The following is an 18,672-nucleotide window of genomic DNA, read 5'->3' as shown; positions in this document are numbered from 1 at the left end:
ACTAGTGGTCTCAGGATGGAAAAACATTGTTATAAGCTTATTGTCAAGAGACCTTTCTTAATTATTAGATAATCATGAAATGTCACGTTGTTCTAACAGAATGTCCTTTCTGCTCTTCCAGGTGTAACACCAGGGACTATTAATATGAACTCCACCACAGATCCAGAAACTGCTGAACTGCGCCATGCTGTCCAGGTGGTGGTCACTGTGATTTTTAGCTTCATTTTTCTCCTAGGCATGATGGGTAATGGCACTGTCATCTGGATAACAGGCTGCCGCCTCCAAAGAACTATCAACACTGTATGGTTTTTCAACCTAGCATTGGCAGATTTCATCTCCACCTTCTTGGTTCTTGTCACTGTGCTATACTTGCTACTTGACCTTCATTGGCCATTTGGACCCATTTTTTGTAAACTTGTCAACTGCATCTTTGGTCTGAGCATCTTTGCCAGCATTCTCTTACTGAGTGCCATCAGCATTGATCGCTGTATTCTTGTCCTCTTCCCAGTATGGTGTCAAAATTATCGCAACCCCAGGTTGGTTACGACCGCATGTTTAGTCATTTGGATTCTTTCTATCGCCTTGGTCCCAGGTTCTTACACTCTGTCGGAAATGTCTACAGAGAGCAACCGAAGTTCCTGCAAGAACCTAGATGTTTTTGAAGACTGGGAAAGAAGAGAAGCTGCTATATTCACTGTCTGTATATTCCTCTACCAGTTCTTAGTCCCATTGTGTATTATCCTTATTTCATACGCAATTCTCCTCCTTACACTCCGTAAGAAAAAACTGAACAGAAGCAGTAAGCCATTCTTGGTGGTCACGGGGGTGGTTTTCTCCTTCTTTTTATGTTGGCTTCCTTATCATGCCTTAGCCCTCTCCCGAGTGTTCTTTGGCGGGCTACCGGTTTTGGTCAGTCTGGTAGGTGTACCACTTTCCAAATGTTTAGCCATGTTCAACAGTTGCATCAACCCGATACTTTATGTTTTCATTGGCCGAGAATTTAAGGATGCTGTGAAGAGGTCACTGACTCAAATATTTAAAACTGTTTTTGAGGAAGTCCCACACTAAAGACTTTACGAGTGGAAAATATTAAGACAACTGGAGACGATGCTCAACTTTGTGACTTTTATGGTGGCATTCCAGATACTTTTGACTGTGAAAACCAATAAGCTTTGTGGGAAACATGAAACCATGAAGCTCTGGGACACTTGACCGGACAGTTCAATGCCAATTATAGCTAATAGAACCTTATTCACTGAAGAGTAAGTAAACAAAGACACTTGCTCTGTGAGAAATTATCTTATAATGGTGTGTAATGTAACTAATGGATACATAAACTGGAGATAACGGTACAGTGTTACATTGTAATGGATGAGAAAACATTACAAAGCAGACAAATCCATTAATCTCGCAAGATGAGGGATCATTCAATGGATACAACTTTTTTGGTGTCCTTTGTTCTGGTGTTTGTAAATGTAATGGCTTAGCTAGTGTATTTATAACTTAACAAACACATTGCACTGAGAGAGTTTTGTTGCATGCCGTAATCGCTGCCAGTGAGAAAAAGGAGTTGGATTAGCTTGAAATTTCACATTTTTTACAAGCAAAGGACTGATAATAATTTGTTAGCCTCCAATAATCCATATAGTTATAACAAACTAGGAATTAAAAGAGGGATGTATTGTTTATGCAAAATTTAAAAATTTTGAGGCCTTTTACACACTGATGATTGTGCAAACATTTGTTCCAGATCATTGCCCAGTGTAAACATGCCCTATGATCAGACATCAATCATTGATTGCATCTTTTATGTAGACATAAAAATGATATGTGCTGGCGGCACATATCCCAGGGTAAACAGATGTGCAGTAGACAAAAAATGTACCCTCTGAGAAGAGGGGTTTGAATGGATAATTGCTGGAGTGACTGATTGTTCATGATAATTACCAAGTGAAAATGTAAATAAACAAGCACTGCCTGAATTCCTATATAATTGATTAGCGCACATTATGGCAATTCATCTGCCCATGTAAAAAGACCCTTAGCCATTGTATAGAGGTCCTCTACGATAAATTGCTGCAATGAATACCTATATAGGAAGTTAATCAGAGTAATTTAAGAACCTTTTATGCTGACTGATTTTCGGGGATGATTAGCCACACAACTGATACTTCATGATTTACGATTATTCATGCAGCCGAATGTTTCCATTATTGTTGACTGCACATTGCTTACACAGGGTATCTTGACGCCACCAGGTACTGCTGGCGGAGTCAAGATTGACAGAGGGGGCGACACCCCCTGAATGTGATTGGCTGCACAGCTGCTTGGCCTGTGGGTCCTGGAAGGCCACTAAAGGATTGGCAGCTGCAGAGCACAAGCGCAGACTGCGGCAGCATTGGGAGTGGAGAGCGGGGGAGCAGACAGAATGGAGCCCTGAGGCAGCGGGAGGCACGGAGGTGACAGCCGGATGCTGATACGCAGAACAGAGACGCTGGCCGGCCGGGCGGCTGTCCCTCCAGTAAATCACATGCGCGGGCTGTGGCAACAATTGGGACCGGAGATCCCGGGGGAGGTGACATAAAGTAGCCCTGAGGCAGCGAGCGGCACGGAGGTGACAGCCACATGTCGGGACGCAGCACAGAGATGGCAGCCGGCTGTCCCGGAGGTGAACCACATGCGTGGCCTGCAGCTACAATTGTGAGCGGTGAGCGGGGAACCGGTGTCAGGGAGCACAGAGGCAAGGGGCGGCACGCACCTGATAGACGGCTGCCGGCAGAATGCAGTGAAGCGGTGGCCGGTCGGCTGACACAAATCACTGCAGCGAGTGTATTGTTTAGTGCCTGGCCTACAGCTTTAGGCTGAGAGTTACTTTGCTTCATAGCCTTACATTATAAGATGTTAATGCTGTCAAAGATGGCAACATTAAAATCTAATCATGTCAGCCTAAGAAGACAACTAACCCTCAGCCTAAGGCTGCAGCCCCTGCACTTATGCACATGCTGCAGCTAGGACCTTCCAGCCTTGGCCCAATCAGGAGCTAGGGGTGTGAGAGGGGCGTTCCTCCTGTCAAAGCCCTAGCTTCCAGTGGCATCAAGATACAATAATACCCAGGGAGATATGCTGCTGACAAATGATCACTTCTATGTGTAGAAGATGACAAATGAGCATTTGATCATTTGTTGTCTGATCGTTGGGATGTTTACACGGGGCCAAGATTGGGAATAAATGTACGTTGGAACATTTCTTCTGCTAACTATGGTCCCATGTAGAAGGGAATTTTTTTAAGGAACTTGGTGTAAGCTGCTTTTGACAGACTATCAGGACTAGTGTTGAGAGTACTTCTAAAAAGTTCAGTTTGGTCAGTTTTCTGAATTTTTTGCAAAAAGTTTGGTTTGGTCTGAACTACACTTAACTAAACCAGAACTTTGCCAAACCCCCTAAAACTGATGCATAATACTGTCTAACAGCCATGACATAACTCTCCCTCGTTCTCCCTTTCCTTGCCTTCTAGGTTGAAATCTGACCAAGGACAACATCTACCTGGTCAGATTTGTATGATTAGGAAATTTTAGTGGATTTGGTTTGCCTAGACTGGGTAACAAACTCTGAGTTGTGAGAAGTATTAAATCACATAGATGTTTAGCTAATGGATGTACAGGGGATAGACAAAAATATGGAAACATCGTACAAAATGCATGGGATTTTAATCATTAGTACTGAGCTGCCCCTTTGACCCCCTGCTTGGCTGAGAGCTTTCCTGCCAAATTTGTGTCTATTTCACCTCTTGCCCTGCTCTGGATGATTTTGGGAGCCAGCGGGTAACAGCAACTCAGTGTCTCAAACCCCTAACCAAGGGCACCTTGTTGCTCAGGCAGATGTTCACATCTGCCCGGCAACATCTGTCTCATATTACTTCGGTCTCTACATGTTTTATTTAAATATGATTTATAATCCCATGTAATTTAGGGCATGCATTCTGTATGGTGTTTCCATATTTTCGTCTACCCTGTAAACAATAATGTTTCTATTCATTGACAATAGTCACAAAAATGAAAATATTGGGGGAACATTTATTAAAGACTTTAAGCTAGATTTATGGCATAGAAAAGTTGAAAGTTTTTGTGCAAGGCCTGCGTGTCCAAAAACATTGCAACGTTTCCTATTTCTGTGCTAGCCTCACCTCTATTCTGTAAAGTGAGCAAAGCTTGTCAGAACAGAGCATGACCACTCCGGACGGACAAATTTATGTATAATTTACACCGGAAACTGATGTCTATTATACCAGAAATGTATGTTCGGTCGGATCTGAGGTACATTTCTATCTAGGTGCACGGAGGTGCTGGGATGCTCCTAATATACATAGAGGCATGTGCTTCTTCATGTATTAGGTGCATCGTTCGTTGGAGGAAATTATATTAAGACCAGCACTGGAAATGCCGGTCATTAAGCGTTAAAAGTCACAGTATTTTACAAATCACAGTTTTCACTATACAGTGATTAAAGGGGTTGTCTCACGCCGAAACGGTTTTTTTTTTTATTCAATAGGCCCCCCGTTCGGCGCGAGACAAACCCAAGGGATGGGTTAAAAAAAAAAAAAAAGTTTATTACTTACCCGAATCCCCGCGCTGCGGCGACTTCTTTCTTCCTTTACCAAGATGGCCGCCGGGATCTTCACCCACGATGCACCGCAGGTCTTCTCCCATGGTGCACCGTGGGCTCTGTGCGGTCCATTGCCGATTCCAGCCTCCTGATTGGCTGGAATCGGCACACGTGACGGGGCGGAGCTACGAGGACCAGCTCTTCGGCACGAGCGGCCCCATTCACCAGGGAGAAGACCGGACTGCGCAAGCGCGTTTAAAAACGCCAGAAGACAGCGAATTTAGACGGATCCATGGCGACGGGGACGCTAGCAACGGAGCAGGTAAGTGAATAACTTCTGTATGGCTCATATTTAATGCACGATGTATATTACAAAGTGCATTAATATGGCCATACAGAAGTGCTGAACCCCAGTTGATTTCACGAGACAACCCCTTTAATCTTAATTTACATAAAACCAGAAACCTCTTTTGATAACTGTTTCTGAATGTCTGGTGGTTAAGAATTAGTCGAATTAGGATAATACACTCCAATGCCCTTAAAGCAGTACTAGCTAGAAGGAAATCATTGAATAACATATCTGTCAAATCAACCTGTGAGTGGTTTCCGGCTAGCCACAGCAACTTGTTTTTCACTGCACAAAAGGGAAGCAGATAATATTTATTAAGGGTATAAGAAAGTGAGATACAAAACTCCGCAAGTAGTAGAGATCTCATCCAGACTTTTATTTCTCTGTAAGAGTTTACCAGAAATGATATTCACTATTACGTTCTTCCCTTTTTTGAAGAAAGTAATTGCGGTATTTACAAATAGTGACATACAATAAAAATCTGATCACATGATGGTCCTAACTTTAATTCAGTTCTAAGCCATTAGTATTATACATGTCTTGCTGCAAAAATAAGACAAATATTCACATCCACACCATCGCTGACCATTTGTCTCACAAGGGAAATAATCATATGCTTTTGATAAACATTCTTTTAGTTGGTTGTAATTGTTTGTGTGACCTTTGGACAACGATATGACCATATATGAATGTACGTTTTTTCGTTGTGTTGTTTTGTGCCTCAAAAATAAAAAAAATATTTTTGTGATCAGTTATGTATTATGGAAAGTAAAGTTCAATTGATGAAGTTAAATGTTAACATTCAGAGTCTTACTGGACTGGGTATGTGAAGAAATTAATAATACCATCAGCAGAATGCCCAGAATGATCAATGCTTGCCACTAGGGGGAGCTTTCTACAGACATATTTGCATTTTCTTTATATTGCTCCCAGTGACTTCAAACAGTCATACACCGTCAGGGCATGCTAGTTGTTACATCCATGCAGGCCGTGGGATCAATGACTTACACAAATATAACCAATATAGGCTGGAAAGGAAAAAAAAGGAGTAGGGACATGCATACAAGTTGGACCCAAAGAACATACATTAACCGGACGTGCTTACAAACAACCACAAAGACAACAGGTGTCAAAATACTTACTAGTTAACAAACACACATAGGCAGATGGAATTGCTTATTAGTACATATGAGATTGTGGTTTGTATTTTGGCCAGAATACATAAGCTCACGAGCCCACGTCAAGGGTTCTTATTGTTTTGTGAGTTCTTACTCTAACAAGATAACTAACACCACAACAAGGGAGTCTTGCCTACAAGCGGGGCGATTGTCCCAATAGCAACAGCCCCACACTGGAACCTAGGGGCCTGGATCACCCTAGATGGTAACAGGCAAGAACATCAGACAAGGGAAATAACATAACAGATGTCTGCTCACCTACAGACACAGGGAAATACAGCATAGTACATAAAACTCACATAAAACACCTACAGGCAGACATCACCACACAGAAAATTAACTCTGTATACAGACATAGAACAAGACATTGTTCACACCTAATGTCTGAATGCCTGTAAACAGACACCGAACCCATCACTGTTCAAATCAACAAGCACAACATGTATGACTTCAAGCACTGGAGTTCTGAGAGATATATGGCAAATTGACCATCACCCTCTCGTAAGTGGGACTGGTATTTATGTGCACAAGACCAATGGTAATTGGCTGGCTGGAGAACTCCACACAATCAGCCAGCCAAATCACCCACATCTTAAAAAAATAGCCATCACACCTGCAGCAGTTTGCTCCTGGAAACTCATTGAACTACAGGTCCCAGGAGCATAACATGATGGTATGACCAGCACCCTCTAGTAAGAGGGGCTGGTATTTATGTGCACAATACCAGTGCTGCTTGGCTGGCTGGAGAACTCCATACCATTAGCCACTCTCACGTTGTGTTCCTGCAACTTGTAGTTCTATGGGGTTCCAAAAGCACAGTACTGCAGGTGTGGTTGATTTGCCTAGCTGAAGAACCATCAGCCAGCCAAATCAACCACATCTGCAGAAGTGTGTTCCTCGAAACCTATAGGACTACAGGTTCCAGGAGCACAAAGTGACACTGGTCATTAATATTTTCACAACAGATAGAAAACCACATGCTGAAGATCACGGACATATGAGGACATAGTAGTGGTTGGAATGATGACCATTGGTGACTGATCAATGGCAACTCCTGGATAATAATTACTGCCATACTGACTGATATCCAGACATCACAGAAATAGATCTGTGAAGACTGTGATTCTTCCTGATAAGGAGTTTTAGGGCAGTGCTTCCTGGGAAAAGTATGTAAAATAGCTTTCCTGCAGTAGCATGAAAATTATCTTGCTAGTGTCAATGTCCAACCCTTAATGAGCCTTGAAACATAGTTCTTGCTTCTCATTAGTGTAGAGTAGGGTTCAAGCTGGCTGTAGCACCTACAAGTGGCACTAGAGAGACAGCTTTCTACAAAACATGCACCTTTAATACCCTTAATAAACTTGTGGTTAGCTGATAGAGCATGATAGCATTTGGGTTAGTTATATGGAGGATTTGTTTAATTGAATGTTTCATTGACCACTAACTCAATGATGGCCAGGATAGACTTCTTAAAGATGTTTTTGAAACTCTCCACAATGAACAAATAAACAACTGGTGTAAAACAACTGTTGATGCAGCTCAGACATATTGATAGTACCTGCAATGATCTCAAGACACTTTGTTGAAACTTGTCCTTCTCAGCACTCATTCCATACCAGATATGGTAGGGTATCCAGGAGATGCAGAACGATAGAATAGCAAATAAGATTATTCTGTAAGGTCTATTGGATCTTGTGAGACATTCCCTTTTCATCTTAATGAATATTTTTGCATAACAAAATGTAATGATGGAAAAAGGAATCACAAAGCCAATGAACAAGCGAATGCTAAACAAGATCCATTTCACCTTCTTCTTATCCCACTTCCCTGAGAGAGTGTAGTCATTGTAGCAGATTGTAATATTATCCTCATATCTGACTTGACGGAATACCAAGTATGGAGTTGTAAGACCAAAAGCAAAAACCCAAAACAGAAGACATGTAATGGAAGCAGAACAAGGGTTTCTGTACTTTTTATAAGCATGTGGGTGAAAGACCAAGCAATAGCGATCTGCACTAATCAAGGTCAGGAGGAACACTGCCACATACATGCTGAGTGACACAAAGGAGTTGATGAGCTTGCACAGGAAGAGGCCAAACATCCAATGTGGTTCCATGATAAAATAGACTGCAACAAAGGGGAGTATAATGGAAAACATGAGATTGGCCAAAATTAGGTGGAAGAACAAGGTGGTGTTGACAGTTCTGATCATCCTGAACCAAAGCACCCAGAGATATAAAGTGTTCACCACGAGTCCAAAAGCAAATGTCGAAAATAACAGTATAGCTGATGTTAGGTTGAGGGCTGAGGAAGACATTTGGTGAGTTGTTCCATTAGCTGCCCTGATGTTAAAGTTGGAGGTTGGTTGAGTTGACATCTCCTGTGAAGCATAAACAAGTCTTAAGATATAATAAAAGCAAGAAAACTTATCAGCTCATTGGGTGAGACTACTGCTTACATTACACCCCTCATGGTATCAGCAGATAAAAGAGGTTGTCCAGTTGTAAACTAATGATTGTCTATTCTCTGGATGGATCAGCAATAATAGATCAGCAAGATTCTGTCGCCTGGGACCCCCACTGTTTTCTGGGCTAAAGCGCTCATGCAATGAGCTTATTTCTGCAGGAAGAAGATAGCTCTGTTCTTTCTGCCCTGGCCAGACTTGGTGTTGCAGGCGAAGACCAACTGAAATTAATGGGCTGCAATACCAAGCCTGACCACCGCAGTGGGAAAGGAGCTGTCTGCTTCCTGCAGAACTCAGCTTAGTGAACAAGTGCACAAGTCCAGAGAACAGCTGGACATCCCATATGATGGACCCCCACCAAATCTACTCCTAATGACCCATACTGAGGATTTGCCATCATAAATTCACAACTGGAAAACCTCTTTATGTTGTGTTACTGTAAAATGTAGAGCAGGAGGAAACAACCTGCAGCCTGCAATGCAATGCTGTGTGCTATCCCAACCATCTAGTCTAAATGTGACTGCTCACATGTAAGTTCTATGTCAGAGAGAAGTGGCACATACCTCAGGAGTAGGTATGGACAAATACTAATAATGCACTGTGTAGCTATCTCTGGGTCCCGCATATATCAGGAAATGAGATCCCATGACCCCTATTGGTATTCCAGAATAGAGTATATGAGTTAGACATAGCCATCTATGTCTGTGGATCTTTCCTTATAGTTTAAGAGAGTTATGATATGCTAGGCTGTTATCTCAATACTCATCCTCCAGAGCCACATGCATGCATAAAAGGCCCTCTCTTCTCTATTGTCCTGATTAGGGAAGAAGAGGACCCTGATTTTCCCAATAGGTAGGAGTTCTCTATGTATTCCATACATGTTTCAGATTATTATACCCCTCTTTGGGAGTACTTCAATATGACAAGTGGCCCTTGGACCAGAATATTTGTTGGACCTGTTACTTTTGCCTGAGAGAGATTCCCAACAAATCTCTGGATGGGAGATTTTAACTATCCAGACATTTGTTGGAAATCTTTCTCATGCGAAAGTAAGGGGTCCAACAAAATCCTATAATCTCTTGCTGACAACTTTATCTTCCAAAAGCTAGAAGAGGAAACAGGGGTATCAGCTATCTTGGACCTAATTCCTACCAACAGAAAGGAAGTGGTTGAGGAGGTGCAGCTGGCTGGGACCTTAGGAGGCAGTGATCATGCTCTCCTTGATTTTTAGATAACAAGAGGAAGACCTGAGAAGACTCCGACTTCAAGGTTGGATTTCAGAAAGGCAGATTTTAATTAAGTCAAAAGGGTGGGAAGGATCCAAAGGCTGGATCTTCTTAAGGACAGAAATGTCAGATCAAAGGACAGAAATGAGATCAAAGCATTCATTTTGTATCTGTAAATTTAACATCAACTGATCTTTCTGTGTTATTGGGGAATTAAAAGAATCCAGGCTATCTATAAGCAGATATATGGTAAGGGAACACTTAGCTAACTTAAATAAATTCATGTCTCCAGGTGTAAATGAATTACATCCTAGGATACTGAAGGAAGCAGCAGAGGTAATTGCTGAACAACTCACTGTAATCTTTGAAAATCTCTAGAGAACAGTTCCAGAACATTGGAAAAGGGCAAATGTTGTCCCTATCTTCTTAAAAGGAAAGAAGGTGAACCCAGGAAACTACAGGCCTGTGAGTCTGACTTCTATACCGGGAAAGATATTTGAACAAATTATTAAACAGCATGTATGCAAGTACTTGGATAAAAATGGAGTAATTAACCAGAGCCAGCATTGTAACAAACAGGTCATGCCAAACTAATCAAAGTTTCTTCTATGACAGAATCACCCACTGGGTTGATCAGAGAAATGCAGGAGATATAGTATATCTTGACTTTAGTAAAGCATTTGACAAAGTATCTCATACTATCCTCATTGAAAAAAAATGACCAAATATCGAATCGACAAGACAACTGTTAGGTGGATTCACAACTGGCTTAATGATCGTACTCAACAAAAAGGTACATTTACAAAGTAAATATGGAAATTGGAAAATCCATAACAGAAAAATGTGTTCTGGATGGGGATGGTCTCCACAGAGAGGTGGCCTTTTGGAGAGGTTTCACTATACTGAAATAATATGAATCATCTTCACAGTTGCATTTTGCAGACCCAGTGAAGTTTCATACATCATCATTCATGCAGACTTGATGTTTACCTCTCAAAACCAGATATCACGTACAGAACAATTAGGATTTTGGGTCAACAACGTGACCAGACTCAAATATTACCCGACACTAACATTATACAGGTACAACAGAAGACTCACCTCTCTCTTGGGTCAAATAGGTGTTCTCAACAAAGGTAAGAAGCACCTTCAGTCAGCTTCTCAAAATGACCTAGAAAACATGCTAAAGATAGTGATCTACAGATATACAGATACAATAGCAGAACAAATGAATAGCTTGTTTCCTGTGCAGTTACTTTATATTAACCTCAACTATAACAGAAATTAAGGGGTTGTCTCATGGAGACAACTCCTGTCCATAGGTCTTATTAGAGTATATGGCTATCATAGTTTGGAGGCAGCCTGATCAGAATTTCCATCTGAAGGCCTGAATAGATTAGCCAAGTTTTTCTGTGCTGTTGGTCATATCTTGGGCCCCCCTTTATGATCCAGAAAGAAGCAGCAGAGAAAATCCACATACAGTATTACACGAATATCCTTTCATCTGAATGGTCACCATGTGAAATTGCCTTCATACAGCTTCTCATGCAAAATCAGCTGTTTGCCAGGGGTGCCAGGACTTAGTCTGGTGGCAATATCAAAACCAAAAGGGAATGACTTTAATGTGACAACCCCTTTAAGTATTGGCACCATTGAAGAATCTCCATTAAGTTAGTATTTGAACCCTTTTATTTCAAGTTCATGAGAGAATGGATCTCTGGTCATTGCCTGCTTGCTAGACTCCCATTAACTCCTGTATAGTAAAGTCGATGAGGCTACTGAAACTAAGTCACATAGATAGTGGCAAATCATTATGAACCAGAAATTATCATGATATCACTATAAACAGAAGCCATATAGAACAGTATATGTATAATATGCGCTACGTCATGCCTGAAAATGTTTAGATACTTCTTGTTTCGTCGACTCGTCAGTATTTTTAGCATCAGAGGAGGAAATGTACTTTGCTTTTTGTTTCCTTTGTGTTAGGCGTAGATATAAAAAGTTTGTAAACTCCGGAAATGTCGAAAATCAAGTATAATCTAGAAACTAGATTGTTGAATTTGATATTGACCTTAAAGAGAAATAAATACTAAGAACAGAAAACAACTCTTGACTGCAAAGAGATATGTATTGCTTATGATGACCTGCTACATAGCAGGGAGAACACTAAAACGTTGCTATGGACTATAATGGACCAACTATGCAGCCGGCAGGAGTAAGCAGCAGGCAAAGGGTGACAACTCTTTCCTGCCCTGACTGTCTCTTCATTTTAGTGGTTACACTACTCTCAGCAGTCTCAACTGCCAGAGGTCAAAAAATGATGTGGATCTGGAGAGGTATCATATCTTTTTAAGGAGACCATGCATGCTCCTCTGGGAAATATATGCAAAGAAAAAAGATGGAACAATACCTCTGCAGCGCCACCTACTGGATGGCAGCATTCCTGCAAATCAATGTCCGACCCTTTATACAGGTCTTTATAACAATGGTTGGGAATTGAAAACCAAGCCAGAATCCATACACAGACAGCTGTTTCAGGGTTTTGCCCCTCATCAGTGTGAAGTAGGTTTCTGGCTTGGCTAGTGAGAGGCCTATGACGTGGGATGGGAGGGGTATTGTGTCTCCTGAAGGAGAGTGCCTAGAAGATGTGTAAGGAGAAAAGTTGAGCGAAAGTACTCTGACGACCTTCATGCTCGTTCAAGTATTAGCGTACTCGATGGTGCTCATTACTCAGGCGAGCATCAAGCCGTGTTCGACCACACCCCAGTTTTTGGCTCCTTCCCACTGTGACTTGCCTGTTTTGGCCCCTCCCCGCCGCGACACAGCGCGCGTCATTGGCAAATTTTTTGTCTGGCAGGCAGGGGAGAGAGAGAGACCTAGAAAAAAAAAAAAAAGGTCGGCACCCGGTGTCCCACGTACAAAAATGCCCGAGCCTCCCATTGTAGTCAATGGGGTTCGTTACTCGAGTAAAGCTCTCGAATTTTACGAAAAGCTCGACTTAAATAATACGGACCCGAGCATTTGTGTACTCGCTCATCTCTAGTGAGGAGACTTATAAGGCCATACATGCTCCTCTGAGAAACATATGCAAATAAGGAAGATGGAACAATACCTCTGAAGCGCCAGCTATTGGAATGATGCAATCCAATAGGTGGCGCTCCAGAGGTATTGCTCCATCTCCCTAATTTGCAACAAGAATTGATGGCACACCCTTAATGGTTAAAGGAGTTCTCCAGGATATTAATATCACTTGCTACTGGTGGAGGTCCAACCTCCAGGACCACTGTTGATCAGCGCTGCATCTTCTTCATTGCTTTCATAGACACAGCTGTATATCTGTATGTGGCTGATCTATTCCTGAAGTGAGCACTGTGTCTGTATACTGTAAACAATGAAGAACACTTCATGCAACTCCTCTAATGTGCTGATCAGTGAGAGTTCTGGAGGTAGGACCCTGCTGATCACAATCCACACACAGTCTATAGGAAAACCCCTTTAATGCCATTAATGTATGTCCTAAGACAAACCCTTTAAGATAGCTATGAGATTCTATTCTTTGCCTGCAGCTGCCCTTTTTTTTTTTTTTTTTTTTTTTATTGGGTTTTATAATAGATCAAGAGTACATATACAAACATTACATATGCAGTAGACATTGTATACATCGTTACAAAGTTCTTGTTACTGAGTGTTTCAAATTCTACATTTTATGCAGTGATATAAATTCTAAATATGATGAAATACTCTTTAAGTTTAATCAGTAGTTGAAAGGATCAACAAAACAGTTTTTAACTATGTCAAAACTTATTTTTTAACTCGAATTGCTGCCATTTATTCCAAGTGCTATTAAATTTTGGGAGACAGTTATTAAAGTTTGCATATATTTTTTCATAGCAATAGTGATCTGAAACTGCGCCTAGGAGGTCCCTCATTGAGGGTGGGGGAACCTCTCTCCATTTTTTTGCTATGATGTTTTTGGCGGTTAGTAGAAAATGGCATATCCACTTTCTTTTCTTTTTTGGTATTATTTGGCAATCGATGAGAAGAAGTGCTAGTTGGGGTAGGCATTGTAGACGTGTGCCAGTTATAAGTTGAATGGTATTGAATACTTCTTTCCAGTAACCATGAATTTGGGGGCACTCCCAGAACAAGTGATATAGGGTACCCTCTTGTCCGAGGCCTCTCCAGCATGAATTAGAGTGAGCTGGAAAGAATCTTGCCATTTTTGAGGATGTTTAGTACCAGTTGGTTAACACCTTGTAGTGGGTTTGGAGAATGTTGGCCGACAAAGTAGCTTTGTTTGCCCATTCAAAGGCTTTCAACCATTTGGGGAGTGGTATGTTTTCTTTTATTGTGTGTTCCCAGTTCAATAAGTGAATCTTTTTTGATCTGTTAAAATTTTGAGTGAGTGCGTTGTAAAAAATTTTAATTTGGGAAGTTTGGGATTTTCTGCATCTGAGAAATATGATCTCCAGTTCTTTTGGGAAGGAGAAGCTATATATATCGGGGTGTTTGAGAAAGGAGATAATCTTTATATATGAGAAAGCTTCTGAGTCGGGTATATTGAATTTGTTTTGGATTATTTGAAAAGGTATAGGTTTACCATTATTTAGTATGTCGAAGATAGATTTTACTCCCTTCGCCAGCCATCTGTTTAGATTTAGGTCTCGTATAAAATACGAGAGGATTTCAAATGAAAGCTTCGCTGGTGAGCCCTTTGAATCAATCTTATATCCAAGGGCCAATTGGTTCCAATAATGTAGGGTGTTTGACATTAATAAGGAGATATTTTGAAGATCTATTAATGGTTGGATCTTCTGAATCAGAGCCCCCAGAATTGAGGCTTTAATTAAAGAGCTTAGGTGTTTATCTCCATTTCTATTTTTCTCTATATGGAGATGGTTGGGACTTCAGCCATATACTAGATTGGCTTAATAGAGAAGCTTTATAGTAGGATTGGAGGTTGGGTACACCGAGGCCTCCTTGTTTCCTATGTTGGTATAGTATGGACGCTGCCAGTCTCGGTTTCTTGCCGCTCCAAATGAAGTTGAGTAGTTGTCTCTGGAATTTTTGAATCGTGGATAGGGGAATTGGATATGCCAGTGTGCGGAACAGATATAGGATTTTCGGGACTAAAATCATTTTATCATTGCCATAAAGTGCCATTCTGCCAAACCAAGATAATTCTTTTTTGCCCATCTCTTCCATCTCTGTTTGGAGGGAAATATATAGGGGGTCAAAGTTTGCAGAGATTGTTTCCAATGGGTTTTGGCATATGTTGGTGCCTAAGTATGGTATCTCGGTTCTCCATTGGAAAGGAAACTCCCTTTGTATATCTAATTTTAAATCAGAATCGACATTAATCCCCAATATCTGGGATTTGTCAGAGTTTAGCTTGTATAATGAGGCTCTGCTATATTGGGTGATACAGTTGTTTACTTCTCTTAGGGAGTTTAGGGGGTCTGTCATGGTGACAATAATGTCATCGGCAAAAAGACCGATTTTGTGTTGCAGCTGCCCTTTTTCACGGGTTGCACATGTGATATGTTTGGTTATGGTGACTTCTTAAGAAGACACTTTTTTCACCTTTATCACCTTCTCTAGGCATCTATCAGTCTGCAAAATACAGCCCTTTGTAAGCTAAATGCTGTGGTTTCCTTTGTGATGATGTAATTCAGATGGTGATCACAGAATCTGGCACAGCCTTAGTAGGCTGGGCCAGCTGCAAGGTATTTTTATCGAAAAGTGGAAAAGTGATTTTATGATCAACTGTGTGAATAATTCATTGAATATATATATATATATATATATATATATATATATATATATATATATATATATATATATATATATATATATACAAATACACAGAGAGTCCACAGAAATACCTATGCAGGGGCAAATGAGATCTATCCAGCATTGTAGGAGATTATGCATATGGATCTGCTTGTTTCAGTACTAATAATGAACTGGATCACTTTAAGGGTACATGCACAGGGGTGCAACTTTTGAAACACCCTTGTGCAAGTAACCTAAGACGAATTAACATAACAACAAACCAATAATTTCTGACTGTAAAGGCTCTTTCACACTGCAAGGAAAATTGTGATCAATATGCAATGGAGGGGTAAGTATATCTCTGTTTGTTATTTTACCCCAGGGTGTCCTGTTGAAAAGGGTTGCCCAATAACTGGACAACCCCACTAAGGATAAGGAGAAATGCAAGACTTGAAACAAAAAAGTGAGCTTTATTATCTTACAGAAAGTGCTCAGAACAACCACTGTCAGTGGTTGTGCCAAGATGTACAGAGTTGAGCATGGCGGAATTAACAGCACATATTACTTCTGGCCTCACCATTTCACAGACTTCTCGTATTCATCACTCTGGTTCGCCAACATTATGAGGTGCTGCGGGATATCTGTTGCACACAGCTGCCTTAAGGTGACCTCACCTACAGTCTATATATTCCTTTGGTCAATTCATATATCACTCAGTAAGGGCAACAATGAGCACAGGAGAAGGTTCTGCCTGAGTCTAGAGAGTGAAGGGGTGCGTGGCATGAGTGCCACATGGCAGGGAAAAGGGAAGAGCTGATGTGTGAGAAAGCAGCCTGCAGGCTAGAAAGAGCACAAATGTAAAAAGTAGAATGACCTAAAGGATCTTCCAGTGAAGAGTCAAGCTATCAGTTGTATGAGCCAGCCACTGTTGCCCGTCGCGACCGCACAGGCCAAGAAAAGTACCAAATTGAAGTACATCTAGTACTAGAGATGAGCAAACGTACTCGTCCGAGCTTGATACTCGTTCGAGTATTAGCGTGTTCGAGATGCTCGTTACTAGAGGCGAGTACCACGCGATGTTCGAGTTACTTTCACTTTCATCTCTGAGACGTTAGCGCGCTTTTCTGGCCAATAGAAAGACAGGGAAGGCATTACAACTTCCCCCTGTGACGTTCAAGCCCTATACCACCCCCCTGCAGTGAGTGGCTGGCGAGATCAGGTGTCACCCGAGTATATAAATCGGCCCCTCCCGCGGCTCGCCACAGATGCATTCTGACAGAGATCAGGGAAAGTGCTGCTGCTGGTGCTGCTGCTATAGGGAGAGCGTTAGGAGTTATTTTAGGCTTCAAGAACCCCAACGGTCCTTCTTAGGGCCCCATCTGACCGTGTGCAGTACTGTTGAGGCTGCTTTTAGCAGTGTTGCACAATTTTTTTTTTTTGTATATCGGCCGTGCAGAGCATTGCGTCCGCAGTCTGCAGTCATTGTACAGAGTATAGGGGCAGTACTGGTGAGGCAGGGAAAGAGATATTCAGGCTATATACGCAGTGGGCTTTTTCCAAAAAATTGATCGCCGTCATCCCGCCAGAGGGAAACAGTATACATAATATTATACGCTGCCTACAGTATCTATCTGCTGGGGGTTGTAGTCCTAATTAATACGCAGCTAAGCGTTACAGCAGGCTTGCGCAAAATTGTTTCCTGGATCTGCTGTCTCTGTTACATCAGCGCTGTCATCCCGCCAGAGGGAAACAGTATACATAATATTATACGCTGCCTACAGTATCTATCTGCTGGGGGTTGTAGTCCTAATTAATACGCAGCTAAGCGTTACAGCAGGCTTGTGCAAAATTGTTTCCTGGATCTGCTGTCTCTGTTACATGATCGCTGTCATCCCGCCAGAGGGAAACAGTATACATAATATTATACGCTGCATACAGTATCTATCTGGTGGGGGTTGTAGTCCTAATTAATACGCAGCTAAGCGTTACAGCAGGCTTGCGCAAAATTGTTTCCTGGATCTGCTGTCTCTGTTACATCAGCGCTGTCATCCCGCCAGAGGGAAACCGTATACATAATATTATACGCTGCCTACAGTATCTATCTGCTGGGGGTTGTAATCCTAATTAATACGCAGCTAAGCGTTACAGCAGGCTTGCGCAAAATTGTTTCCTGGATCTGCTGTCTCTGTTACATCAGCGCTGTCATCCCGCCAGAGGGAAACAGTATACATAATATTATGCGCTGCCTACAGTATCTGTCTGCTGTATCAGCTCAGCATTTTAAAGAAATAGAAGCAAAATACTTAAGGCCTACTACTGGCCTTTGGCCACTTGACTGCTTCTGCACTGTGAATTCCACTAGCTCAGTCATACGCACCTACGTCTCACTACAGGCGTGCGCAAAATTGTTTCCTGGCTCTGCTGTGCGTTCCGTAAGGGAATTCAGCCTCCAACCACAGGCCAACAAGCGGCACATTTAATTACAGCATTCTGTTTCTGCACTACTGGTAATACAGCATGCTGAGGGGTAGAGGCCCAAGTCAGGGTGTGGGCACAGGCCGAGCTCCTGATCCAGGTGTATCGCAGCCGACTGCTGCGGGATTAGGAAAGAGGCACGTTTCTGGCGTCCCCAGATTCATCTCACAATTAATGGGTCCACGCGGTAGACCTTTATTAGAAAATGAGCAGTGTGAGCAGGTCCTGTCGTGGATGGCAGAAAGTGCATCCAGCAATCTATCGACCACCCAGAGTTCTGCGCCGTCCACTGCTGCAACTCTGAATCCTCTGGCTGCTGCTCCTCCTTCCTCCCAGCCATCTCACTCCATTACAATGACACATTCTGAGGAGCAGGCAGACTCCCAGGAACTGTTCCCGGGCCCCTGCCCAGAATGGCCAGCAATGGTTCCTCTCCCACCGGAGGAGTTTGTCGTGACCGATGCCCAACCTTTGGAAAGTTCCCGGGGTCCGGGGGAAGAGGCTGGGGACTTCCGGCAACTGTCTCAAGAGCTTTCAGTGGGTGAGGAGGACGATGACGATGAGACACAGTTGTCTATCACTCAGGTAGTAGTAATTAGA

The 18,672-nt window shown here is 42.1% G+C and overlaps 2 protein-coding genes across 3 annotated transcripts in view; one reads left to right on the top strand and one right to left on the bottom strand.

Moving 5' to 3' along the window:
• Positions 1-5,313, top strand: part of LOC136632286 (chemerin-like receptor 1) — a 132,861-nt gene extending 127,548 nt beyond the window's left edge. For both annotated transcript variants that reach the window (XM_066607063.1, XM_066607064.1), the window contains one exon: positions 122-5,313. In XM_066607063.1, the coding sequence (XP_066463160.1) occupies positions 145-1,068 (924 nt within the window). In that variant the 5' untranslated portion in view covers positions 122-144 and the 3' untranslated portion in view covers positions 1,069-5,313. The remainder of the gene's footprint in view (positions 1-121) is intronic.
• Positions 5,314-5,704: 391 nt separating this feature from the next.
• LOC136632285 (probable G-protein coupled receptor 33) lies at positions 5,705-11,021 on the bottom strand. The gene is made up of 2 exons (XM_066607062.1): positions 10,921-11,021; positions 5,705-8,509 (listed from the first exon to the last, which is right to left on the bottom strand). Exon 2 carries the CDS (start codon positions 8,504-8,506, stop codon positions 7,547-7,549), a length of 960 nt encoding a protein of 319 aa, XP_066463159.1. The 5' UTR covers positions 8,507-8,509; positions 10,921-11,021; the 3' UTR covers positions 5,705-7,546.
• Positions 11,022-18,672: the final 7,651 nt, after the last annotated feature.

The sequence above is a fragment of the Eleutherodactylus coqui genome, chromosome 6 (assembly GCF_035609145.1).
Source record: "Eleutherodactylus coqui strain aEleCoq1 chromosome 6, aEleCoq1.hap1, whole genome shotgun sequence".
NCBI classification, from domain to species: domain Eukaryota; kingdom Metazoa; phylum Chordata; class Amphibia; order Anura; family Eleutherodactylidae; genus Eleutherodactylus; species Eleutherodactylus coqui.
This window is presented reverse-complemented; position numbering and strand designations above follow the sequence as displayed.